This window comes from Molothrus ater, chromosome 4, assembly GCF_012460135.2.
Source record: "Molothrus ater isolate BHLD 08-10-18 breed brown headed cowbird chromosome 4, BPBGC_Mater_1.1, whole genome shotgun sequence".
NCBI lineage: Eukaryota > Metazoa > Chordata > Aves > Passeriformes > Icteridae > Molothrus > Molothrus ater.
This window is the reverse complement of record NC_050481.2, coordinates 70037001-70058905: the sequence shown is the minus strand read 5'-3', so window position 1 is coordinate 70058905 and position 21905 is coordinate 70037001. Positions and strand designations below refer to the sequence as shown.

At 48.9% G+C, this 21905-nt stretch overlaps 1 protein-coding gene across 3 annotated transcripts in view; it reads right to left on the bottom strand.

Moving 5' to 3' along the window:
• The window catches only part of PTPRA (protein tyrosine phosphatase receptor type A), a 127428-nt gene that overhangs the window by 8792 nt on the left and 96731 nt on the right, over nt 1-21905 (bottom strand). For all 3 annotated transcript variants that reach the window (XM_036382238.2, XM_054514643.1, XM_036382240.2), the window contains 12 exons: nt 21358-21723; nt 19402-19419; nt 15320-15404; nt 13583-13656; nt 10277-10413; nt 6872-6962; nt 6321-6397; nt 5388-5424; nt 4174-4271; nt 3938-4057; nt 2843-3009; nt 1193-1328 (listed from right to left, as the gene is read on the bottom strand). In XM_036382238.2, the coding sequence (XP_036238131.1) occupies nt 1193-1328; nt 2843-3009; nt 3938-4057; nt 4174-4271; nt 5388-5424; nt 6321-6397; nt 6872-6962; nt 10277-10413; nt 13583-13656; nt 15320-15404; nt 19402-19419; nt 21358-21723 (1406 nt within the window). The remainder of the gene's footprint in view (nt 1-1192; nt 1329-2842; nt 3010-3937; nt 4058-4173; nt 4272-5387; nt 5425-6320; nt 6398-6871; nt 6963-10276; nt 10414-13582; nt 13657-15319; nt 15405-19401; nt 19420-21357; nt 21724-21905) is intronic.

Sequence of the window (21905 nt, the reverse complement as noted above, 5' to 3'; positions counted from 1 at the left end):
ATCTTAAAGGACTTTTCCAATCCCCAAAAATCAGTTATCCTATGATGATTAACACTCTGGGATCTACACTCTCCCAGAGGCAGGACAGGGCACTGAGGACAAGTCAATGCCGGGCTTGGAGACCACCTGGCTTTGAATTCCAACTTCTCCCTCTCTCCCATGGAAAGTCTGGCACCACCACTGCAAAAGCCATGTGGAGGTGGCACTTGGGGACATGGATCATTGGTGGCTTTGGCAGTGCTGGGGAATCCTTGGACTCTATCTCAAGGATCTTTCCCAACCTAAATGATGCAATGATTCTACAAAGGGGATTAAAAAGAGGAGGACCCTGTGAAGACCCCACCTGAGCAGCATCACGCAAAAAGAGGGATGGCACAACCTTCACACGGGCTTTGAGTGAGTGAAGGAAATGCCTGCCCTGAGGGCAGATGTCCCAGATTGCAAGGCAAGATGTATTCTGTTACCATCTGTATGGCAGCTGTCTTTTGTCAAGTGGGCAGTTTTCCTTATCTCTCTCTCTGAGTGATCTCAATCAATCCCCTGATAACAGCCATTGAATGTCACTGCATGGCTGATAAGAACTACAGCATCCCACTGGGAGATGTGAGCCCAGGGGGAGGAGTCAAGCATTCCTACCTGGATATAATCTGGAGATTATCCTGGGACACCAGCACAGCTTCTCCACTGGGTTTCCCAGAGGAGCAGCTGCCTCTTCTTCCACTGGATTTCCAGAGGAAGGCTACACCCTTTTCTACAGGATCCCTGCTCCAGCAGAACCACCCTTGACACTGCAGGAGGGCTGCAGCCACAATTTCAATTGGATGCTGCCAACACCCTGACCCACAGGGTGTCAGGTCGAGTTCTGACTCTGTCAGTGTTGTTTTAGTTTACTGCATTGTTTATTTTATCCTTTTATTTTCTTCCCTATTAAAGAACTGTTAGTTCCTGCTCCCATAATTTTTGTTGCCTGAGAGCCCCTTAATTTAAAATTTATAGCAATTTGGAGGGGGCGGGGGGTTTACATTTTCCATTTCAGGGGAGGCTCCTGCCTTCCTTAGCACACACCTGGCTTTCCAAACCAAGACAATCACCCAAAAGGAGGGATGGCACAACCTTCACACAGGCTCTGAGTGGGTGAAGGGAATGAAGGAAATGCCTGCCCAGAGGGGCAAGGCAGGAGCAGCACACTCACATCTGTCTGTACCATCTGGCAGCGCTGGGCCCGGATGCGGCTGACGAAGCCGTAGACATCGACCTTCCTCTCCGTGTGCATCATGTCCAGCATGGCATCGATGACGATGAACGTGCCCGTGCGTCCCACCCCGGCACTGCACAACAAGGGTTGGCACATTGGCAAGGAATTGTTCCCTGGGAGGGTGAGGAGCCCTGGCACAGGGTGCCCAGAGCAGCTGTGGCTGCCCCTGGATCCCTGGAAGTGCCCAAGGCCAGGTTGGATGGACTTGGAGCAACCTGGGACAGTGGAAGGTGTCCCTGCCATGGCAGGGGGTGGCACTGGATGGGAATGAAGGTCTCTTGCCAAACCATTCCATCATTCTGTGGTCTCAAGCCTTGACTTTTCTCACTTTTACCCCAATTCCCTCTCTGGGCAGGGTTAAGTGGGATATTGGCAAGGAATTCTTCCCTGGGAAGGTGAGGAGGCCCTGGCACAGGGTGCCCAGAGAAGCTGTGGCTGTCCCTGGATCCCTGGAAGTGCCCAAGGCCAGGCTGGACAGGGCTTAGAGCAGCCTGGGATAGTGGGAGGTGTCCCTGCCCATGGCAGTGGGTGGCACTAAATGGGATTTTTGCCCCAAACCATTCCATCATTCTGTGGTCTCAAGCCATGACTTTTCTCACTTTTACCCCAATTCCTTCTCTGGGCAGGGTTAGGTGGGATATTGGGAAGGAATTGTTCCCTCTGAGGGTGAGGAGCCCTGGCTCAGGGTGCCCAGAGAAGCTGTGGCTGTCCCTGGATCCCTGGAACTGCCCAAGGTCAGGCTGGACAGGACTTGGAGCAGCCTGGGGTAGTGGGAGGTGTCCATGCCCATGGTGGGAGTGGTGCTGGATTGTCTTCAATGAGACCAGGAGACATGAAATAAAGACAAAGCTCTTGGAATCAGCTGGGGAGTCACCAAACCCCAAGTGGGAGACAGAGATAAGGCAAGGGGAGCACAGTGCACCTGGCTGGGACAAGGACAGCCAGCTCCACCCTCTGCCATGGCCTGGTTTGGGGCAGAGGAAGGGGATGCTGAGCTCTCCAGGGAAAGGACCTGCTCAGCACTGGGATCCCCTTCCCCTTGAGGCAGAGCAGAAACCAGCAGAGAGGGTCATACAGGGCTGGTTGCCCATCTGTGCCCTTTCTTCTTGCTTCCCAGGAAGAAAAAAAATGAACATGGGATGGTGCAAACGTGACCATCTCCGCCTTTAACCATGGGGATTCTCCTTATTGCAATGTGGAACCCCCTGTGGCTCCCTCAAGGTTGCTGCTGTGCCTGGAACCACTCCAGGTGAGGCCAATCTCCTTGGCCACTGCTCCAGGCAATCTGTCAGGTCAGTGCTGCCTCCTCCCAAAGAGGGATGTTATCTTCTCATGCCAAGGGAGATGCCACCAGTGCTCACCTTGGCTCACTCAGCACCCAGCCAATCCAAATGACCTCTCCAGATGAGTTGTAACACCCTAAAATCACTGATTCCAAGAACTTCCTTCAATTCATGCATTTTTTTGCATGTCCCCATGAGGAACATCCCCGTTTAACATAGGAAATTTAAATAAAGATAATGAAAAAGACCTGACTGAAAAAAATAAAAAAATCCTTTCAAATAGGAGATGCTTTCCCAGACTCACCTGCAGTGCACCACTATGGCTCCTGCATACTGGGGATTGCAGGTCTTCACCTTCTTCAGGAATTTCAGCATCCCAATGGGGGTGAAGGGCACCCCAAAGTCAGGCCAGCTGGTGAAGTGGAACTGGGTCACCAGGCGCTGAGGCTTCTTGTTTGTGACATCTCCCACCTGCAGGGCAAAGGAGGACTCAGGTTAAGGAGAAACACTCAGGTGGTTTCCCTTCTTCCCCCAAAATTAAGAGAGAGAGGGAGTTGCAGACCCAAGATGGAGCTTAAGCAGCATCCACAGCTGAAAGGGCATGGACTCAGGCTCTGGGACAGATCAGTCTCTAAAAACATGACATTTTAACCACCCAGCACCACATCCCACCACATCTGAGGGGTGTGAGATGCCAGCCTGTGGATCCAGCCTGGAAGCAGCTGCCATATTTCATCCCCAACAAGCTCAAACAGAAGCTGCTCCTCCATCCTTTCCCACTCCTCTGGCCAGATCATCCTCGGATTAAAGGCAGGGGAGAAAAACACACACAATTCAGGCCATTGGAGTGAAGAATGAGGCTCAGGAGGATCATCCTCAAAGTCCAGACAGGTTTACAGGCACCAACTCTTCCCTGCCTGCCTCCAAGAGAGGCAGGAAAACAAACAGAGTGACTAAAACACCCGGAGTCTCCTTGGAGGACAAGGAAATGTGGTGACAGATGGGAAAGCAATCAAACCCAACACATACAGTGCTGGATTTTGTCTCAGCTGAGGGGATAAATCTGATTATTTTCAGGCATTAAGTGTCTGTGGGTGAGAGCAGGAACCAACACTGCTTACAGCAAGTGCTGGAGTACTTCAGGATGGAATTTCAGCCCTGGCATCCCTCATTTTCCCTGCTCTCAGCACAGCCATGTGGTACCACTGTGAACAGGCTTTTGGGAGGAATAAATTCTTAACAACTCTGCTTAAAAATGGGTGCTGGGGCTCATTTCATGCCAACTCTGCTCTCACAGAGCCTTGGAGGAGTTGAGCCAAGACCTTTGGGATGCCCAGTGTGGAGAAGGGAGGGATGGGATGGGACAGGAAGGGATGGGGAGGTGACCCTTGGCTGGCACCTGCTGGATGCAGAACTTGCGCACGGTGTAATCCACCAGCACGGTCACGTCCTCCACGGACACTCGGATGTTCCCGTAGGTCCAGCAGCCCTGATCTGGCCAGTACTGAGCACATTTACACTGGGAGGAGAAAAAACAGGTGCAGGTGAGCTCTGGACGCCCTCACAAGGCTGGGAATAGCTCCAGGACATGCCCATAGGGTCAAATCCCAGCCTGTGAAACCTTCTGGCACAGACCTCTTTCCTCTCCTTCAGGTTGGTCACCATGACAATTGTTGCTGTGTTTTGCTCCCAAATCATCCTCCAAAAATCGTTCACTGTTTCTTCCTTTGGTCCTGAGGGGAAGAAAAAAACAAAAAAGTCCTCTTTGGGATCAACCTCTTACAATTTGGGGCCAAAACTCAGCATGTGAGGTCACACGTCAGGGATGATCCAACACATTTTTTGCCAATAGGTCACTGGAGGTGCTGTGGTGTCTGGGTATGCCTGATCCAAGGAATAATCCTATCATACAATACCTGGAATATCTGGATTTGTTTTATGGTCAGGAATTCCATATTTAGCTCAGGAAAGGGACAACAGGCAAACAGAGCCTGGGACTTGCCCAAGGTCACCCGGGGGAATTGTGGCTGTCCCAGAGTCCTGCCCTGGGATTTTGGGTTTTAGCCATGGGATCCCATTTCAGTGTGGCACAGGAATAGTTCCCTGCTGCCTGCCAGACACGAAGCTAACTCAGCCTACACTGCCTTGCCAAGCCTGAGGCTCAGGGTGAGCCAAGAGAACAGCAGAGCCAAAGCTTAACCTGAGCCTGGAAGTGCTGAGGGACCTGATCCAGCCTCCTTCTCCAGCCAGAGCCAGGGAAACTGGCCAGGAATGCCCTGACCCACTGGCAAGTCCAGAGAGGAAACACAAAGCACTCCCATGGGCAGCTAACACCCTGTTGCTGACATGATCCCCACCCTGTGAGTGGGAATTTTGGTTTTAGGGATCTGTTTGGACTTCTGAAGATCATGAGGATGTTTCTCTCTATCCCATCCCTGGGAGTGTTCAAGGGAGCTTGGAGCAACCTGGGATAGTGGGAGGTGTCCCTGTCCATGGCAGTGGGGTGGAATGAGATGAGCTTTGAGGTCCTTTCCAGCCCAAACCATTCCATGATTCTGTGATTTGGGGGATTTAATTAAGCAGCTCCCTGGCAGAATTTCCAGAGCTCACAACACCCTCCAGCAATGGGACTGCACAGGAAGGACTTCACTCTGTCCATCAAGACATCCAGCACTGCTCTTTGACTGGGAAGATAATTTTGGGAGCAACCTGTGGGGCAGCCAGGCCTCCTTTTGACCAGGGGAGCTCTGCAAGATGCTGTGCTGTGGGTAGAGAGGCACAGCTCCACTGAGCAGAGGGACCCAGCCCAGCTGCCCCCAACAGAGCAGTGGGAATAGTCAAGAATTTACCTTGTGCAGCAATGAATTTGTTTTTCTCTTGGTACCCCTGCAAGAGAAGAAAAAAGAAGAAAAATTAATATTTCTCTAACACAAGAGCCATGAAATGCATTTACTTCAGGAACAAACAGAGCTGGCATCTGCTCTGCTGCTCATTCTCCCTTGTGCAGAGAAGGGGCTGCAGCCTCTGAGGGGAGAATCAGCTCCAAAGATGGGCTGAAATCATTGAAAATCCTTATGCAAAGGGTTGTTTTCCCACAGGAACTCTCCCCATGCTCACATAATGCAGGAATGACCCCACTTGTTGGCACAAGGCACTAATGAAGTCGTATCTGACAGCCCTTCCACTGCAGTCAGACCCTGCATCCAGAGCATCATGTGAAAATTCAGCATTGATCCTTGGAAAAGAGGGGCTGTAGAACTCATAGGGACTGGTTTTGTGTATTTTATTTACTGGGGAGGGAAGGAAAAAGCTCTTTTGAGTCTTGCTTTGCTTCACGTGCCTGCATCTCTCACATGACCCTTCCAGCTGATTGGAGCCACATGGTGACAACCACAAAGGACCCATCTCCTCCCAGGGGCACAGCAGGGCAATGCTGCTTCCATTTCAGCTGGATTCCTTGATTTCTTCTCCATCCCCTTCCCACACCCAGCCCTGGGAAGCACTGATGATCAACTGGCCACCCTCTTCAAGGATTTCAAACCATGTGGATGTGGCACTTGGGTACATGGCTCAGTGGTGGCCTGGCAGTGCTGGGGGAATGCTTGGACTTGTGGCTCTTAGAGTGCTTTTCCAACCTCAAAGATTCTACGATTTTTCGTAGAATCGTAGCTGTTTGTTGATCAGAAATGCCCAGCTCCAGCAGGAGTGGTTCCCCAGCTCTCTCCAAAGCCTGCCTGGTTTTGCTCCTGGCAGGGATCTCCCCTTCACACCCCAAAACTCACATTGATGAAGGAGGCGTTGATGTAGTCGGAGTCAGGGACCCCTTCCACAGGAGTCAGGTGAACCCTGGAATGATCATCTGAAGGGAAATTAAAACTCTGCATTAAAGACCACCCCCTCCACTCTGCTGCCACGTGGCCTAGTGAGAATCCAGGTGTTGGAGTGGAGCCCACACTCCTGGCTCTGCTGCAAAAACACCTTTATGCCCCCAAATTCCTCCTGCTCAAACCCAGAGAGGTCCTAGATCTTGTCCAAGGTATTTTTTTTCCTACATAGTGCATATTTGAGGACACCCCAAACCAGCCCACTGCCCAATGCCACCAGGCAAGAGTTGTCCCTTCTGGCATTTCCCATTCCTTTCACTCTCCATGGCCTCCTGGCTCCATGGAGCTTCTCCTCCCAGGTATCCAAAGCTAAAGCAGACTCAGCCACCCACCTGGGAGATGAAATGCCCTCATCTGTGCCCTTGCCCATCCCAAAACCAGGAATGGGGAGCCCTGGCAGGAGCCCCTGAGTGTTTCCCCCCCCCCATCCAAGCAGCTCTGACACGTACAGGGCAAAATGTTCACATATCTGTTCTTCTCCTTGTTCTCCTCCTTGGAAGCAGCTTCACACGTGGCCTGTATGGGACACGCTGGGAGAGCCTGAAATGGCAGGAAAAAAAGGGTTTTCCATGAGTTTTCATGGCACAGCAGGAAAAATATGCTGGAAAATGCCACATCTGAGCATCCTGCCCCTCTGGATGTGTCCCCACCACCCACACCCCTCACCTCCACCCCAGCAGCAATGCTCCAAGTGACCATTTAAATAGCTGGACTGGACCAGAGAGAGCCAATCCCTCTGGAAAGAGATCTGGAATCTCCTGATCCATCGACACGAGGTGGCAGCAAAGCCTCCAGCTCTGAACCCACCCGGCAGCACCAACGAGCTCATTCCTGATTCCTGTCCACAGAGGCTCCTGTGAGATTCCTCCATTAACAGTGCTGCTAATTGTGACCTGATTAAGCCCCCAACACCCCAGCCCACCCAGTGATGGCAGGAGCAGCCCCAGGGAGCCTTTGGTGGGGGGGGAGGGCTGGGGTGACAGGGAACACTGTCCCTGGGTTTCCCAGTCGAGCACAGGAGGTGAGTCCCCAGCACTGTTATTCCACATCCTCTTTGAACAGCAAAGAATGTTCTGGAGGTATCCACCATCCCTTCCTCCAGCTGACAGGATGGCAGGAAGTGTCCAGGGCAATCAGGTATTTATAACCCTAAAAGCCCCCCTCCCTGGGCGTTCATTGCACCTATTTGGTTTCATCACAGCACGACCAGGAAAGGGATCAAGTTTTGTAGCAGCTGGACAAAGTGCAGTGGCTTTTTTTTAATCTTCTCCCCGTTCTCATGGTGTCATATCATGGCTTGGACCTGGGCTGGGAGCACAGGTCTGATGAGGAGCAGCTGAGAGAGCTGGGAAAGGGGCTCAGCCTGGAGCAAAGGAGGCTCAGGGGGGCCCTTGTGGCTCTGCACAGCTCCTGACAGGAGGGGACAGCCGGGGGGGACTGGGCTCTGCTCCAGGGAACAGGGACAGGAGGAGAGGAAACAGTCTTAAGTTGTGCAAGGGGAGGTTAAGATTGGATATTTAGGAAAATATTTTCACAGAAAGAGTTGTCAAGTCCCAGGACCAGCCCCAGCAGTGGTAGAGTCACCATCCTTGAAAGTGTTAAAGAAGCCGAAAGTGTAGATGTGGCACTGATGTGGCACTTGGGGACATGGTTTAGTGGTGGTCTTGGCAGTGCTGAGTTAATGGTTGGACTTGAGAATCTTAAAGGGAGATTATCAGTTGGGAAAAGAGATAATATTTTCCAACCTTACTGAACCTACCCCTATTCTATTCTATTCTATTCTATTCTATTCTATTCTATTCTATTCTATTCTATTCTATTCTATTCCATTCCATTCCATTCCATTCCATTCCATTCCATTCCATTCCATTCCATTCTTTTTGTATTGACAAGCCAAAACACATCCATTGTCACAAGCTGCAAGGCCCAGCAATGTCAAGAAGAGGTTGTGGCCATCCCTGAAGAAATGCTCTGGGCTTGGGGGACAAGCACAATGCCTGAACTCCTCACAGCTGAAGGCCAGCCTTTGTCCCACACACTGTCACCATTGTGTTTCAGGGTTAACAGCTCACTGAAATAAGAGGGCTCATTCCTGTTTCTCTGTCAAAGCTTTCTTTTGGTTGATTGTGGATTTAAGGCCATGAGGACTGGGAGGGGGGGGGGCAGAGCTTGGGAGGCAACCAACAAGCAGGGGAGCTCTGGAAGACCTCAAGACATCCAGGATCATTCCTGAACCCAGGAAAATGTAACTCTGAAAAGCTGTTTGCTAGAAACCCTCTGCTTTCTGCAGTGAGCATGAGGATGAACAGTTTGTCACAGATTCAAGGACAGAATCAGCCCTTGCACTGCTCAGCCTATAAGAAACCCTCTGTCCCAGATTGCAAGGCAATGTGTATTCTCTTGCCATCTGTCAGAGCTGGGGCAGTTCTCTGCTGTTCATTGGGCAGTTTTCTTTATCTCTTCCACAACCAATCCTCCCTCCAGGAGATCTCTGCTCTTCATGGCCCATTCATTATTAATTCTCTTCTGTCCATGGCCAGTGAGTGTCCCTGCATGGCTGATCCAATTCCATCATCCCATGGGGAGATGCTGCGCCCAGGGGAGGAGCCAAGCATTCCTACCTGGATCCAATCTGAGGTTTGGGACAGCACAGCAGCCTTTGCCCAGTGCATTGCCAGAGGAGCAGCTTCTGCTGCCCTGCATTGCCAGAGGGAGCCCAGGCCCATCTCCAGCAGCCCTGGGGCTGCAGAGGAAAACTCCCCCCTTGTGCAGGATCCCTGCTCCAGCAGAGCCACAGCTGGCACTGCAGGAGGGCTGAGCCCCCATGGGATGGGGCTGTGCCACCACCCTGACACACAGGGGGGCAGGTTGTGTTCTGAATCTGTCAGTGTTGTTTTGTATTACTGCATTTTTATTTTATTTTTATTTTCTTCCCTATTAAAGAACTGTTATTCCTGCTCCCATATCTTTGCCTGACAGCTCCTTAATTTCAAAGTTATAACAATTCAGAGGGAGGGGGTTCACATTCTCCATTTCAGGGGGGCTCCTGCCTTCCTTGGCAGACACCTGGCATATCAAACCAAGACAGAGTCCCAGGGGATTTGGGCTGGAAGAGACCTCAAAGATCACCTCATTCCACGCCCCTCCATGGGCAGGGAGACTGCAGGAAGGTTTCTCCCAGGCTGGAGCCTGGAGAGGAGCAGCAGGGCAGCCCAAGCACCCCCACAGTGCAGCAGAGCTCACTGAAGACAGCCAGAACAACGTGTCTCACTCAGACCTGCTCCAGGACAGACACCCTGAGCCTGCCCTCTGTGCTTCCTGCTCCCATCTCTTTGCCTGAGAGCGTAGGAAAGGCATTTTGTGCTGTTCTTGTGAGCCAGCAAAGGCTTCCTAAAGATAAGGAAAGCCCCATATCTCTCTTGAGGAAGACACCAAGGCTATCCCCATGACAATGTGATGGAAGAGAGAAAGTTAAAAGATACTGGGTTTCACTGGCTCACAGAATGACATGGCTCCTTGCTCATCTATTGAGAACTTTGTTTCTTTCTTATGACCAATGGGCAGTGAACGTGTCTGTGAAATAAATGTAAACATCTTGAAAAACCATAAAGGCAACATGTTGCTATAATCAATCTCTCTTAGGCACCCTTCTGATGGAGTCTTGGTGCTTCGTGCTGTCGCGCTCTACAGCGACATCAGAGCCCCTTAATTTCAAAATCACAACAATTGGGAGGGAGTGGGCTTACATTTCCCATTTCAGGGGGGTTTCCTGCCTTCCTTAGCACACACCTGTCCTTCCAAACCAAGAAGCAGACCCTAAAGCCACCCCTGAGGGCAGCAGCAGGGGCACTCACGTTGAACTCCTCCCTGAAGAGCTTGTTGTCATCGGCCATGCGGCGATTGATCTCCTCCTCCAGCTTGTCCACGGGCAGGGGAGGGTACTTGCGGTTGGTGCTGGGCGAGCGGGCCAGCAGGGGCATGCTCTGGGGCTCTGCAAGGACACCCAGGTGTTACAGATGGATAATGGATGGATAGTAACATTAGAGAAACCATTATGGATGGATAGTAACATTATAGTAACTGTAATGGATGGATAGCAATGTTATAAAAACTATAATGGATGGATAGTAACATTATAGTAACTGTTATAGATGGATAGTAACATTATAGTAACTATAATGCATGGATAGTAACATTATAGTAACTATCATGGATGGATAGTAACATTATAGTAACTGTAATGGATGGATAGTAATGTTATAATAACTATAATGGATGGATAGTAACATTATAGTAACTGTTATAGATGGATAGTAACATTATAGTAACTGTAATGGATGGATAGTAATGTTATAATAACTATAATGGATGGATAGTAACATTATAGTAACTGTTATAGATGGATAGTAACATTATAGTAACTATAATGCATGGATAGTAACATTATAGTAACTATCATGGATGGATAATGCTATAGTAACAAGATGACCCCGGAGGTGGGGAGAAATGATGAGGAGGACTCCATCTTATCAGAAGGCTAATTAATTACTTTATTATACTATTTTATTCTATATTATATTACATTACATCTAAACTGAATCTGCCAAGCACTCCAGTGCACAACATCTTGTGACTGTCCCGACAGTCCCAGCACACACACACACACCTGGATTCAATTGCTCAGTGAATCAAAACACTCACACCAGAATCCAATTATCAATTCCCTTCAGGTAAACAATCTTCCACCATGCATTCCACTTCTGAACAACACAGGAGCAGGAAATGACATAATAATTGTTTTTCCTTTCTCTGAGGTTTCAGAGAATGTGAAACCCAGAAATATTCTTGGGAAGAATTGGGCCTTGCTTTTCTCTGTGAAGGGAAACGTGGCGACAATTGGCTCTCACAATTAAGGGGTGACTTTGTGTGACTATTAAGAAAAGCTTTAGTGATGTATGGTTATGTTATTGTGGTTTAGATGTCCTCTGCTCTCCCCATAGCTCCCTTTCCCCCCTGTATTGCTGCCATCAGACAGCCTGGGCTGTCCAGGACAGGTACAAAGAAGCTGCACAGGTGTCCCTGGCATGGGGCAGTTGGGAATGGAAAAGCTTGGGGGTGCTGAGGGGGTGAGCCATGGCAACACCTGACCTCCAATCCAGTGACAAGAAAGCAGCTTCCACTGATAAATGGCACAGAAGAGCTGACTGACAGACCTTGGGAGGAGCCAGGGCTGGCTGATGCAACCCCCAGGGGTATAAAAGACTGAGCATCCATCTTGAAGATGAACTGGCCATGTGGTACCCATGAGGGGCTGTGAATTTTTCCTTATGTAGTCCTTGGTTGTATTTTTGTCAAGGTTTAATAAACCTTTTTAAATTTTCAAAGTGAGCAGTTGTCTCTCACACAGGGGTCACAGGTGCCACCAGCTGTGCCCCATGGCCAGCACTGCCCAGCCATGCCCAGGGGAGCACAGGGATCCTGCATGTGCCACTTTTGGGGTTGTCCTTGTGTCTGCAGAGAGTGGTTTGGGTTGGAGGAGATGTTAAAGAGCATCTTGGTCCAACTGGCTTCCACCAGACCAGGCTGCTCTGAGCACAGTGACACCTGGCTTGTGGCAGCAGGGGCAGGGCAGTGCCTGTCCCCTGTGTTGGCACTGCTGGGGCACCTCCAGTCCTGGGGGCACTTCTGGGCTTCTCACAAAAAGATCTTGGGCAGCTGGAGGGTGTCCAGAAAAGGGAATGGAGCTGGGGAAGGGTCTGGGACACCAGGAGCAGCTGAGGGAGCTGGGCAGGGGCTCAGCCTGGAGCAAAGGAGGCTCAGGGGGGCCCTTGTGGCTCTGCACAGCTCCTGACAGGAGGGGACAGTCGGGGGGTCGGGCTCTGCTCCAGGGAACAGGGACAGGAGCAGAGGGAACGGCCTCAGGCTGGGCCAGGGGAGGCTCAGGGTGGATATTTGGGGAAATTCTGTCATGGAAAGGGTGTCCAGCCCTGGCAAAGCTGCCTGGGGCACTGTTGGGAGTCCCCATCCCTTGAAGGCTACAAAAGCCCTGTGGATGTGGCACTCGGGGACATGGTCAGTGGTGGCCTTGGCAGTGCTGCTGGATTGGATGATCTTAAAGGACTTTTCCAATCCCCAAAAATCAGTGATCCTATGATGATTAACACTCTGGGATCTACACTCTCCCAGAGGCAGGACAGGGCACTGAGGACAAGTCAATGCTGGGCTTGGAGACCACCTGGCTTTGAATTCCAACTTCTCCCTCTCTCCCATGGAAAGTCTGGCACCAGCACTGTGAAACAATTCCCAGGAGGGCACAGCAGAGGCAGCTGCTGCTTGTGCTGCTCAGCAGAGCCCAGAAAGGCCATGTGAGGGTTACAGCAACACAGCTGAGCATTTATGAAGTTCACACCTCCGTTTACAGTGAGCTAAGATGGCAGGGAAGGTCTTAGCAGCCAACATAAAATAAAAAAGGTGCTGAATTCCAGTTAGTGCTTCTCAGAAGGTGTTTGGTTTATGTGGAAGGAGTGCTGAAAAAGCATCTGAACTGAGTTTAAGAGGCCTCCTCAGATCTTAATCAGTGCCTACACATGGATGGAGATGCCCAACTTCAGACCCTCAATGTCAGCTCTGGCTCACAGCTCAGTGGCAGAATAATTTAGACATTATACAAGGCTTTAAAATGCATCTGTGCATGTTTAGGAGGTACATAAATGTTCTTATAATGAAAATAAATGTATTCCCTTTTATCTCCTGGAAGTGTTAGTTTGGAGTCCACAGTTAGTGTCAAGTTCTGAGTTTTAATCAGAGACCATACTAATCTGAAAGAGCAGAAAAAATGTTTAATTATTCCCCAAAGATGTGGGTTTTTTTTCAAAAAAGGTTCTCATTTGAGCCAAATAAACACTGTGAAAACTCAAGAGGAATGTGAGTAGTGATTTTGGAAGTGATCACCCATTTTAATATCAACCACTTGAGGGCAAACATTGAATCAGTGGAACGAAAGCTGGGAAATAAACCTTCATTCTGTGAGAGTCTGCCAAAACCATGGAAAACATGGAACAAGGGAGGTCAGGAAACAACAACAAAATAGGAATTAAAAAAATATTTGCCTACAAAAATAAGAGGTGGGGGAGAGCCTGTGTGGCACCAGGTGGACTCACCTGTGTCGTCTGTCCGGCCGTTGGACAGACGGAAGGAGTTGGAGTGGCTCCCTGCCTGCTTGTATTTCTTGAACCTGCCAAGGAGAATTGGGGTGGAAAAGTCAGTAAATATCCAGCAGGAAGCCCAGGTCCCCTCCCAGATGAGACCTAAGTAAGAATGAATATTGACCAAAGGAGTAGGACACTAAAAGGTAGCAAAAATCTGAAATTCTCAAAAAAGGAAGTTATTGGTTCAGATTTTACCTATTTTCTACTTTGATCTAACAGCAGAAAAATAAGAAGAGCAGAAAAAACTTCTGGAAGTAGCAGTATCTCACTTCTTCCTTATGATGGAAGAAAACTCTTTTCTATAGTTTGCTCAAAGGATTTATGCAAACCAGGTTTAATCCAGCTGCCTGTTACTGTGTGAAAAAGAACAACAATGATGTGGAGAAGGCCACACAGGAATAAAGGATGATTTTGATAACAACACACTGACTCAACTTACTACAGGTGAGAACCTATGAATATAATCACAACCATCTAGAAGCACCCAAAGAGCTTTCCCTTTTTTGCCACACTTTCTCAAGGCTTCATGGATGAGCTGGTGGCTCCAGGAGGCTGCAGGAGCTCTGAAATCCTGCTGTGAGCAGAGCTTTTCACTGAGCACATCTGGAACAGCTGCAGGAGCCCAGAGAGAGCTGGAAACCAGGAGAAGCTTTAAGGGTGCTCTTTGCAGAGGACACCCCAAGGAGTCCCTGCTCCCTGGGCTGACCCAGCAGAGCACACAAAGCCCAGGTTGATCTGTCCTGCAGCAAATCCCTGCTCCATGTGCTGTTAACTTGGAGCAGCTGCTCATGCTCATTTTGCCTGAAATTTGGAGTTTTGCTGAATCATTGGGCAGTGAACACAAACCCTTTCTGTCAGGGCTGGAAGCCAGGTGGGAAGGACTCAAACTCTGCTGCTGCTGGACTCCTGAGGCAAAACTCTCCTCAGGTTCACTGCTGTGAGGGCAGGCCTGCAGCCAGGAGACAGAGGGGAGTTTTCCACTGCTAAGGAAATTGTTTTTTCTTTTTTTTTTTAAGACTTACTTAATCACCAAACTGGTGAGTAAATTAAAATGTTTACTGCAGGTGAATAAAGACATTCTTAGTTATGCTTTCAGGAGCTGGAAATGCTTCATTTTGAGCAGGGCAGATGGTTGGATTCTAAAAAATAGACCTAAGAAGGTTTTATTGTGCTGTAATTTCAATTACAGCATCACCTAACACTCCTCACAAAGCTCCTGCAATTCACAGTGAAAGGTGCACAGGGACCATGTGAGGTTTAGTACCCAAATCAGTTTGGATGTTGGATCCTGCTTGCTATGAAAATGGGAATCAAGGAATAACACATTGAAAGGACTTTGTGTTCAGCCTCCCTGGATTACTCAATCCATCATTTGCAGCCTCAAAAGGAAACTTCACCTGCTTTTCCCAACACTGACAGGGCTTCAGTTCAATCCACCCTGCTAAAAGTGACATTTTGAAAGGCAGAACAGGAATCCCCCACAGGAGGAGCAGCTTTGCAGAGAAAGGAATGAGCATCATTCACCAGATAACCCCAAACATCATTTTCATTCATTGTCCTTACAGGTTTCTTTTCAAAGCACCAGCTGTGTCAGCCTTTAGCTTGGGAGACAGCACAAAAGGCTCATTCCTGTTCATTCAGGAATTGTTTCTGTCAAACAAGGCAACCCAGCATTAAAGCAGCTCTTACCTCAACATGTACAGAACAATAATAATAAATACTATGACTAGGAGGGAGGACAGGGCCACCATCACAGCTATAATGGGAGTCTCATCTGCAAGAGGAAGAGAAAGGTGTGGTTATGGACATTGGAAAACATCCAGAGCCATCATTTAACAATTTCTGCTTGCAGAACAATTCTGATGATGATATTAGTAATAAAAACATAATAAATAATACATAGTATTAAGTGATGTTGCAATTTTCCAGCCTGAGAGTGAAAACAAAAAAAGGATGAGTGAGCAGCATGTGCCTCAGACACTCCCAGGTCAGATTAAAACCTGAAACCACCACTCAGAGCACCTCAATCTTCTCCAAGAGTTGGTCACTGTGAAATTGTGACCTTGCAGATGAAAACAGTGATGGAGAAAGTTGGGACTGGGTTTTTTTGGGATTCCTTCTGCACAACTGAATGTGCACGTGGTGGCCCAGCAGCCACCAGCAGAAATTTCCTCTGTCAGCTGGAAATCTACAAAAAAGAAAAAAATCTACAAAATTTTCCTGCCTGAGACTTAAGGGTCTAAGAGAAGTTCCTACCACGCCCATGAGTTTGGTGTAAGGAATGTTTGGTATGTGATAAGAAACTTTATATTAAAATGGGAGAAAACTGTGACCTAAGATCCCACAGCCACATTCGGAACACCACCACAATTTTGCTTCCAGTTCTTTGTCAAACAGGACAAGAGGACAAAGCTTCCTGCTGCCCCTGGGGTCTGAACAGCTCCAAGGGTGAGATTTGGTGTGGACCAGGCTGCCCAGAGCAGCTGTGGCTGCCCCTGGATCCCTGGCAGTGCCCAAGGCCAGGCTGGACGCGGCTTGGAGCAGCCTGGGATAGTGGGAGGTGTCTGGGATAGAACTGGATGAGTTTTAAGATCCTTTCCAACTCAACCATTCCACAACTCTGTAATTATAGAATAATTTGGGTTGGAAGTGACCTCCAAGAACCATCTAGTTCAACCCCCTGTGGAAATACAGAGTTTGGAGAGCAGGAGAGGTCAGACACCACCAGGCACCCAAGTGCGACCCAATCTGGCTCCCTTGCAGAAGCTCCTCAAGGGCAGGAACCTCACAATTCCCTCACAAAACCACTTAAATTACTCTGAAACACTCCCATCCTGCAAGAATCCCACAACAGATTTTATTTTTCCTTTAAAGAACCCATTTCTAGCTCATGCTGGAGGTCAGTGAATCAGTGCTTGGTGCTGGCAAATCACCCAGATGGGTTGGAAGCCAAGCAGCTCCAACCAGGGAGGAGAAGTGCCCTGAAGGGCATTTTTTCAGACAAATGTGGATGCCAGCCATGCCAGCTGGGGATATTTCCATTTTCCATCAGCTCCCTCCATCTGAGGGGGCCACCACACTGTGTCTACACAGCCCCAAGAGGCTGCAGGGCTTGACCCTTTCCACCTTCTGTGCATCCATTTCCCTGCAGATTCCTGCTCCATGTGGCTCAGCAATTTCAGCCAGCAGATTTCCTTAGGGTTTATTTTCCCTAGGGGTTTATTTTGCCCATTTCCCTATTTTTTTTCCCCTAGGAGCTTACTTTTTCCACCTCTGAGCTACCCAAGGGCACTCTGATTGTATTTCTGTGTTTGTCCCTCTGTGCTGTGAGCTCTGGGAATGTTATTTCTATTAAAACATATGATTTTTTAAAATATTTTCTAAATATTTCTATTAAAACATGATTTTTGTGTCACGATTTCAAGGTAACAGCCCAGTGTGGCAAATAAAAAAAATGAATTATCCTGGTTTTGCATGTTTTTGTCCTTCTCATCTACTGCCCTAATGTGGCAGCACCTCCCACAGCCCAAAAGGAATTTATTGGGAATTCTGCCTCTCCCACAGCCCAAAAGGAATTTATTGGGAATTCTGCCTTTCCCGCAGCCCAAAAGGAATTTATTGGGAATTCTGCCTCTCCCACAGCCCAAAAGGAATTTATTGGGAATTCTGCCTCTTCCACAGCCCAAAAGGAATTTATTGGGAATTCTGCCTCCTGCACACCTCAGAAGGTGATGAGCCTTGGCATTCCCCATCTTGACACTTCCCAAAAGCAAGAACAGGTTGGTCTTGGCCCAACCACAGCCAGCCCTGGCCTCTCACTGAGACTTCTGAGCACAGCCACCATTTCCATCCTGTGTGCAGGAGAGGAAGAAGAGCTGCCATGCCAAACCCTGCGGTGTTAAGCCACTGTTGGACCATTTTTTCCTGCCTTGGCTGGAGTTAGGCTCAGCCTAAGCAGTGCTGAGCTGGGCTGGAGCTGCAGGATGCAGATTTGAGGGCAGGGGTGGCTCTGGCAGCAGGGTGCAGGGAGTTTGGAGGTTTTGGGGTGGTTTTTCATTTTTTTTTGCAGCTGTTCTTTTGCACACATCTGGTGGGATGAGGAGTTGGAGCTTTCCCACCCAGCCCAGGCAGGAAATGAGCTGGAGGGTCCCCAGCTGCTCCTGCCAGCCCTGCTGAGCTCTGCCAACCCCCCCCAGGGCTCCTGTGCTGCTCCAGCCCCAGCCTGGGGGCTTCATGCTGGCAATCCACCTGGAAAAGGGACAAGGACTCAACCTTCTGCTCCCCTGGTGCTGCCGCAGTCCTGAGCTTGGAAGGCAGCAGGAGGCTTAAATCTTCTCCTGGCCCCTCTGAGGAGGCACCAAACCCCCCTCTGGAGGCTGGGAGCATGGCCCAGCTGCAGGCAGAGGTGCTTTATGGGCTCTCACCCAGACCTGGGTGCAGTCATGGCAGAGGGATGGGGCTGAGCAGCCCTTCCCTGCTCACAGCTGGCAACATCTGCCCGCAAAACCAGTCACAGAACGGTTTGGGTTGGAAGGGACCTTGGAGATCATCCCACTCCCACACCTTGCACCATCCCAGGTGGCTCCAAGCCCCATCCAAGCTGGCTTTGGACACTTCCAGGGATGGGGCTGCCAGAAATCTCTGGGCATCCCATGCCAAAGCCTCACCACCCTCACAGTCAAGACTTTATTCCCAATATCTAATCTAAACCTACTTCCAGTTTGAAGCCATTTCCCCTTGTCCCATTTGCTCTTGTTAAATATCCCTTATTTAATCTGATTTCCTAACTATATTTATAATAGTATTAGCAATATTAATATAAATCTTGTTAGCAAGTCAGATGTATTCCCTTTTTGTTTTCTTTTCCCTCAGGAGCAGGGATGAACAATGGCAGAGAGAGCACAAAATCAGGCCCAAGCCAGGCCAGATCTGAGGGAATTACACTGAGCATTTCTGCAGAGGCTTAGCCACGATTTCAAATGAGTTCCCTTGGACCTGCATCCCTTTTATTCCCTCTGTTCAATTCCCTCTGCTGCCAGTCAGTGCTCAGAGCACCAGTCTGTTTCCTGGCTGGGTGAGGCAGGCACAGAGAGCAGCACCAGGCAGAGTTTGCAAAGCTGCAGCACCCATCAGAGCCAGGATGAAAACACACAGACAGAGGCAGCTGATTCCCCCAGGTGGGAGCCAGCCCAGCTCTGCCCGCTCCTGGGGTGATAAAGCCATCAGTAATTGCAAATATTCTGGTAGAGATGCCAGTTCTCAGAGCTGAGAGATGGAAAAATGTCCCTAAAGTGCTGTTCTCTTACAAGAAATGGATTTGTGTTACTGCTTGCCAACAGAATGAGGAGAACAATAATTATTCCCATCATCTGCTGGATGGGTTTGGATCAAATTGTGTAAGTCACAGTCAATAAAGACAATTCAGCAGCAGCAAAAAAAAAAACCAAAAAAAACAAAGCAAACAAACCCAAAAGGAAATATCCTGAATGGCTTTTTAGACTTTGGTCATGCAGCTCTAGGGACGTGCTGATATTCTCAGAGCAGGAACAATTGGTACCTAACAGGACATGTACAAATTGGAATGGGATTGTTTCGTTCTAGAAAGAAAAGCTCAACAGAAATTAAGATATCAGTGTGTCACCAGCTCTTTTAAAGAGCTTGAGAGGCTTCATAAAAACACATTTGGAAGTCCTAAGGAGAGCTCTCTAATAGCAGAATGCTTCTGGAATTGTTTTTACTGAGTACAGAGCAATGAAATGTAACATTCTTACCTCTTCTGTCAGAGTTACCTGCAGAAAAAAGAAAACAAAAGTCTCTTAGCAACAAAGGAACAAGACATTTTAGTAAGTCAGGAAGGATCAAAGACCAAGACAGGAACAAATTTAGTAACTCTCATCATCTGCCTGTAAATCTTTCCTTTAAAACACTAGCTATAAAACCAGGGTGTTCAAATGAATTTCTGAGTAAGGAAAAAGGAACAAATCCTGAGTTTTTATCAGCAGAACAAGGAGCTGAAGCCAAGCTTTAACATCACTAAACACAGCTTACTGTTTAAACCCATAACCAGCAAGTCACTGGTGTAATTCATTAGCACTTAAATACCAAGAGATTAACACTGATGCATCATTTTAAGAGTGTGGCTGAGCCAAGAGTTCAATTAGGAGCAGCTGGGCTCAGGGATGGGGCGAGGAGCATCCAAGGGAAGTCTCTACCTGCTGGGTGGGATGGCTCATCCAGAGGGCACAGGAACAAACCTTGCCAGGGAGAGCAGAGCCTGGCTTTCCTGGCCATGAGCTGGGTGTGAAGAGCTGCAGCACAGGCCTGAGGACAATCCTGGTGGGTTTGGACAAGGGGGAACTGTCCCTACGATGTGTGACCTTCTGGCTCAGTCCCGTTTTCGAGCACCACTTAATTCTTCCAAGATAACACCAACATTTCCTTGTTAAATCTAATTTAGGGCTGCCCTCATGGCAAGGGCAGCCCTAAAACTGATTTTGTTCCTTGATAAATTACTTGAGATAAAGAAAGAATTAGGTTTGATCGTTTGCTCTCTGGGCTGACATCAAGTGAGAAGCCACTTCTGGCCTTGATGGTGTCGTGGCATACACCAGGGGAGTTCACCAAAACTGGTAACCCAAATCACAAAAAGGCAGTGGGGACACAAAAATGAATAAATTCAGCCCTGCCATGAGCAGACATCATATTACAAAATCCAGATATTAGCAGCTTAAGGCTTTTGCCTCCATCTCTCCTTTATGGAGGCTACATTTACACCAAACTTGGCCCATGTGTGTGTCTGAGGCTATGCCAGACTCCTTCACTCTGCAAAAAAAGATTTGGGTTGGGAAGGAAGCTGGATGAGCTCAGGAGTGGTAGAACACTACAAAAGCTGGGTTCTGAACTTCCTTCAGCCACATCCCTTCCTAGGCTGGTAGCAAAGACAACTTCACTGCAGCTTCAGGGGCTGTGGTTTCCAAAGATTCCCAGAGGAAGAGGGCACACACATCCCTTGGGAGACTGGTTCTTAAGGAATACACACATGACACCTCCCTGCATTAACTCCACTATCATCTTGTTTCAGGGTTTTCTAATCCACAACCAAGTTACCAACCCTGGTTTTCCACTAAATCCCAAGGTCTTGCAGGCACTGGCATCTTCCTGTTGCAAGCTGGAGACACCCACTACCCAAACTGGGTCTCAAACAATACAGTGAGCAAACCATGGCTGAAGAGCAACAGCTCAGCAAAGATTTCTGGTCACCTGAGCCTCTTTTTGCCTGATTTTTCACTCTTAACCAGGACTGAGCAGCCAAACAACGTTTTATGGGGTCATTTTCATGATGTGCCAAGAGGGGAATGAGATCAGGATGGCAACAGAGACAACTCTCTCTCATCTGGACCTTTCAAAGATTGAAGTTGCCCAACTGATGGGGAAAATTGATAATGTAAGGAGAGGATCACAGAACAGTTTGGGTTGGAAACAAAGATCATCTAGTGCACCTGTGGAGATCTTTCATAGATGATCTTGGCCCAAACCTTTGGTCAGACAAACCTCATCAGAAGAGGTTTGAGAGTCCTCTTGTTTTGCATCACCACAGAACTGTCCCCAAAGCGTTTTTTTGCTCCATTTTGCTCAGCCAAACAAAAGAAGAGCAAAGAAACAAACCCAGAGGCAGGGTGGCCTGGAGAAGAAGAAGAAGAAGAAGAAGAGGTGGAAGAGGTGCCTACCATTGTGGGAAGCAGAAGAGGTCTCCTGTGTTGTCACCACCATGCTGGAATTCCTCTCTGTTGTCTCTGCCTCCGTGCTGGGGACGGTGGCGCGCGGGGCCGACGGCGTCACGCTGGGGAGCAGGGATGGGGCTGGAGGCACAGGCTGGGTTGTCCCCAGGGTGGAGGAGATGTTGAGGCTGCCAGTGGTGGCATTGTGGGAGATTCTGGCAGCCGTGGTCGGAGGAGGTTTTGGCGCTGTGGTAGGAACAGTCCCTGGAGTGCTCATGTTGAGTCTGTGTGTGTTGGGCGTGGTCCCATCCTCAGGACCTGCTGTAGGAGCTTTGGTGGGGCTCCTGGGGGAGGTGGACGCTGTTGTGGGTGGCTCTGAGAAGGGAAAAGCACAGGGGAACCTCTGTGAGATTCTCTTCTGTGATACTGAGGGGTTTAGATGCTAAAGATTCATGTGACTGTAACTATAAGGATAAAATACCCAACAAATCCTGAGCCCAGGACAGGAAATGCTCTGCACAGCAGGAAATACAAATGTCAAAAAATATAACCTGAAG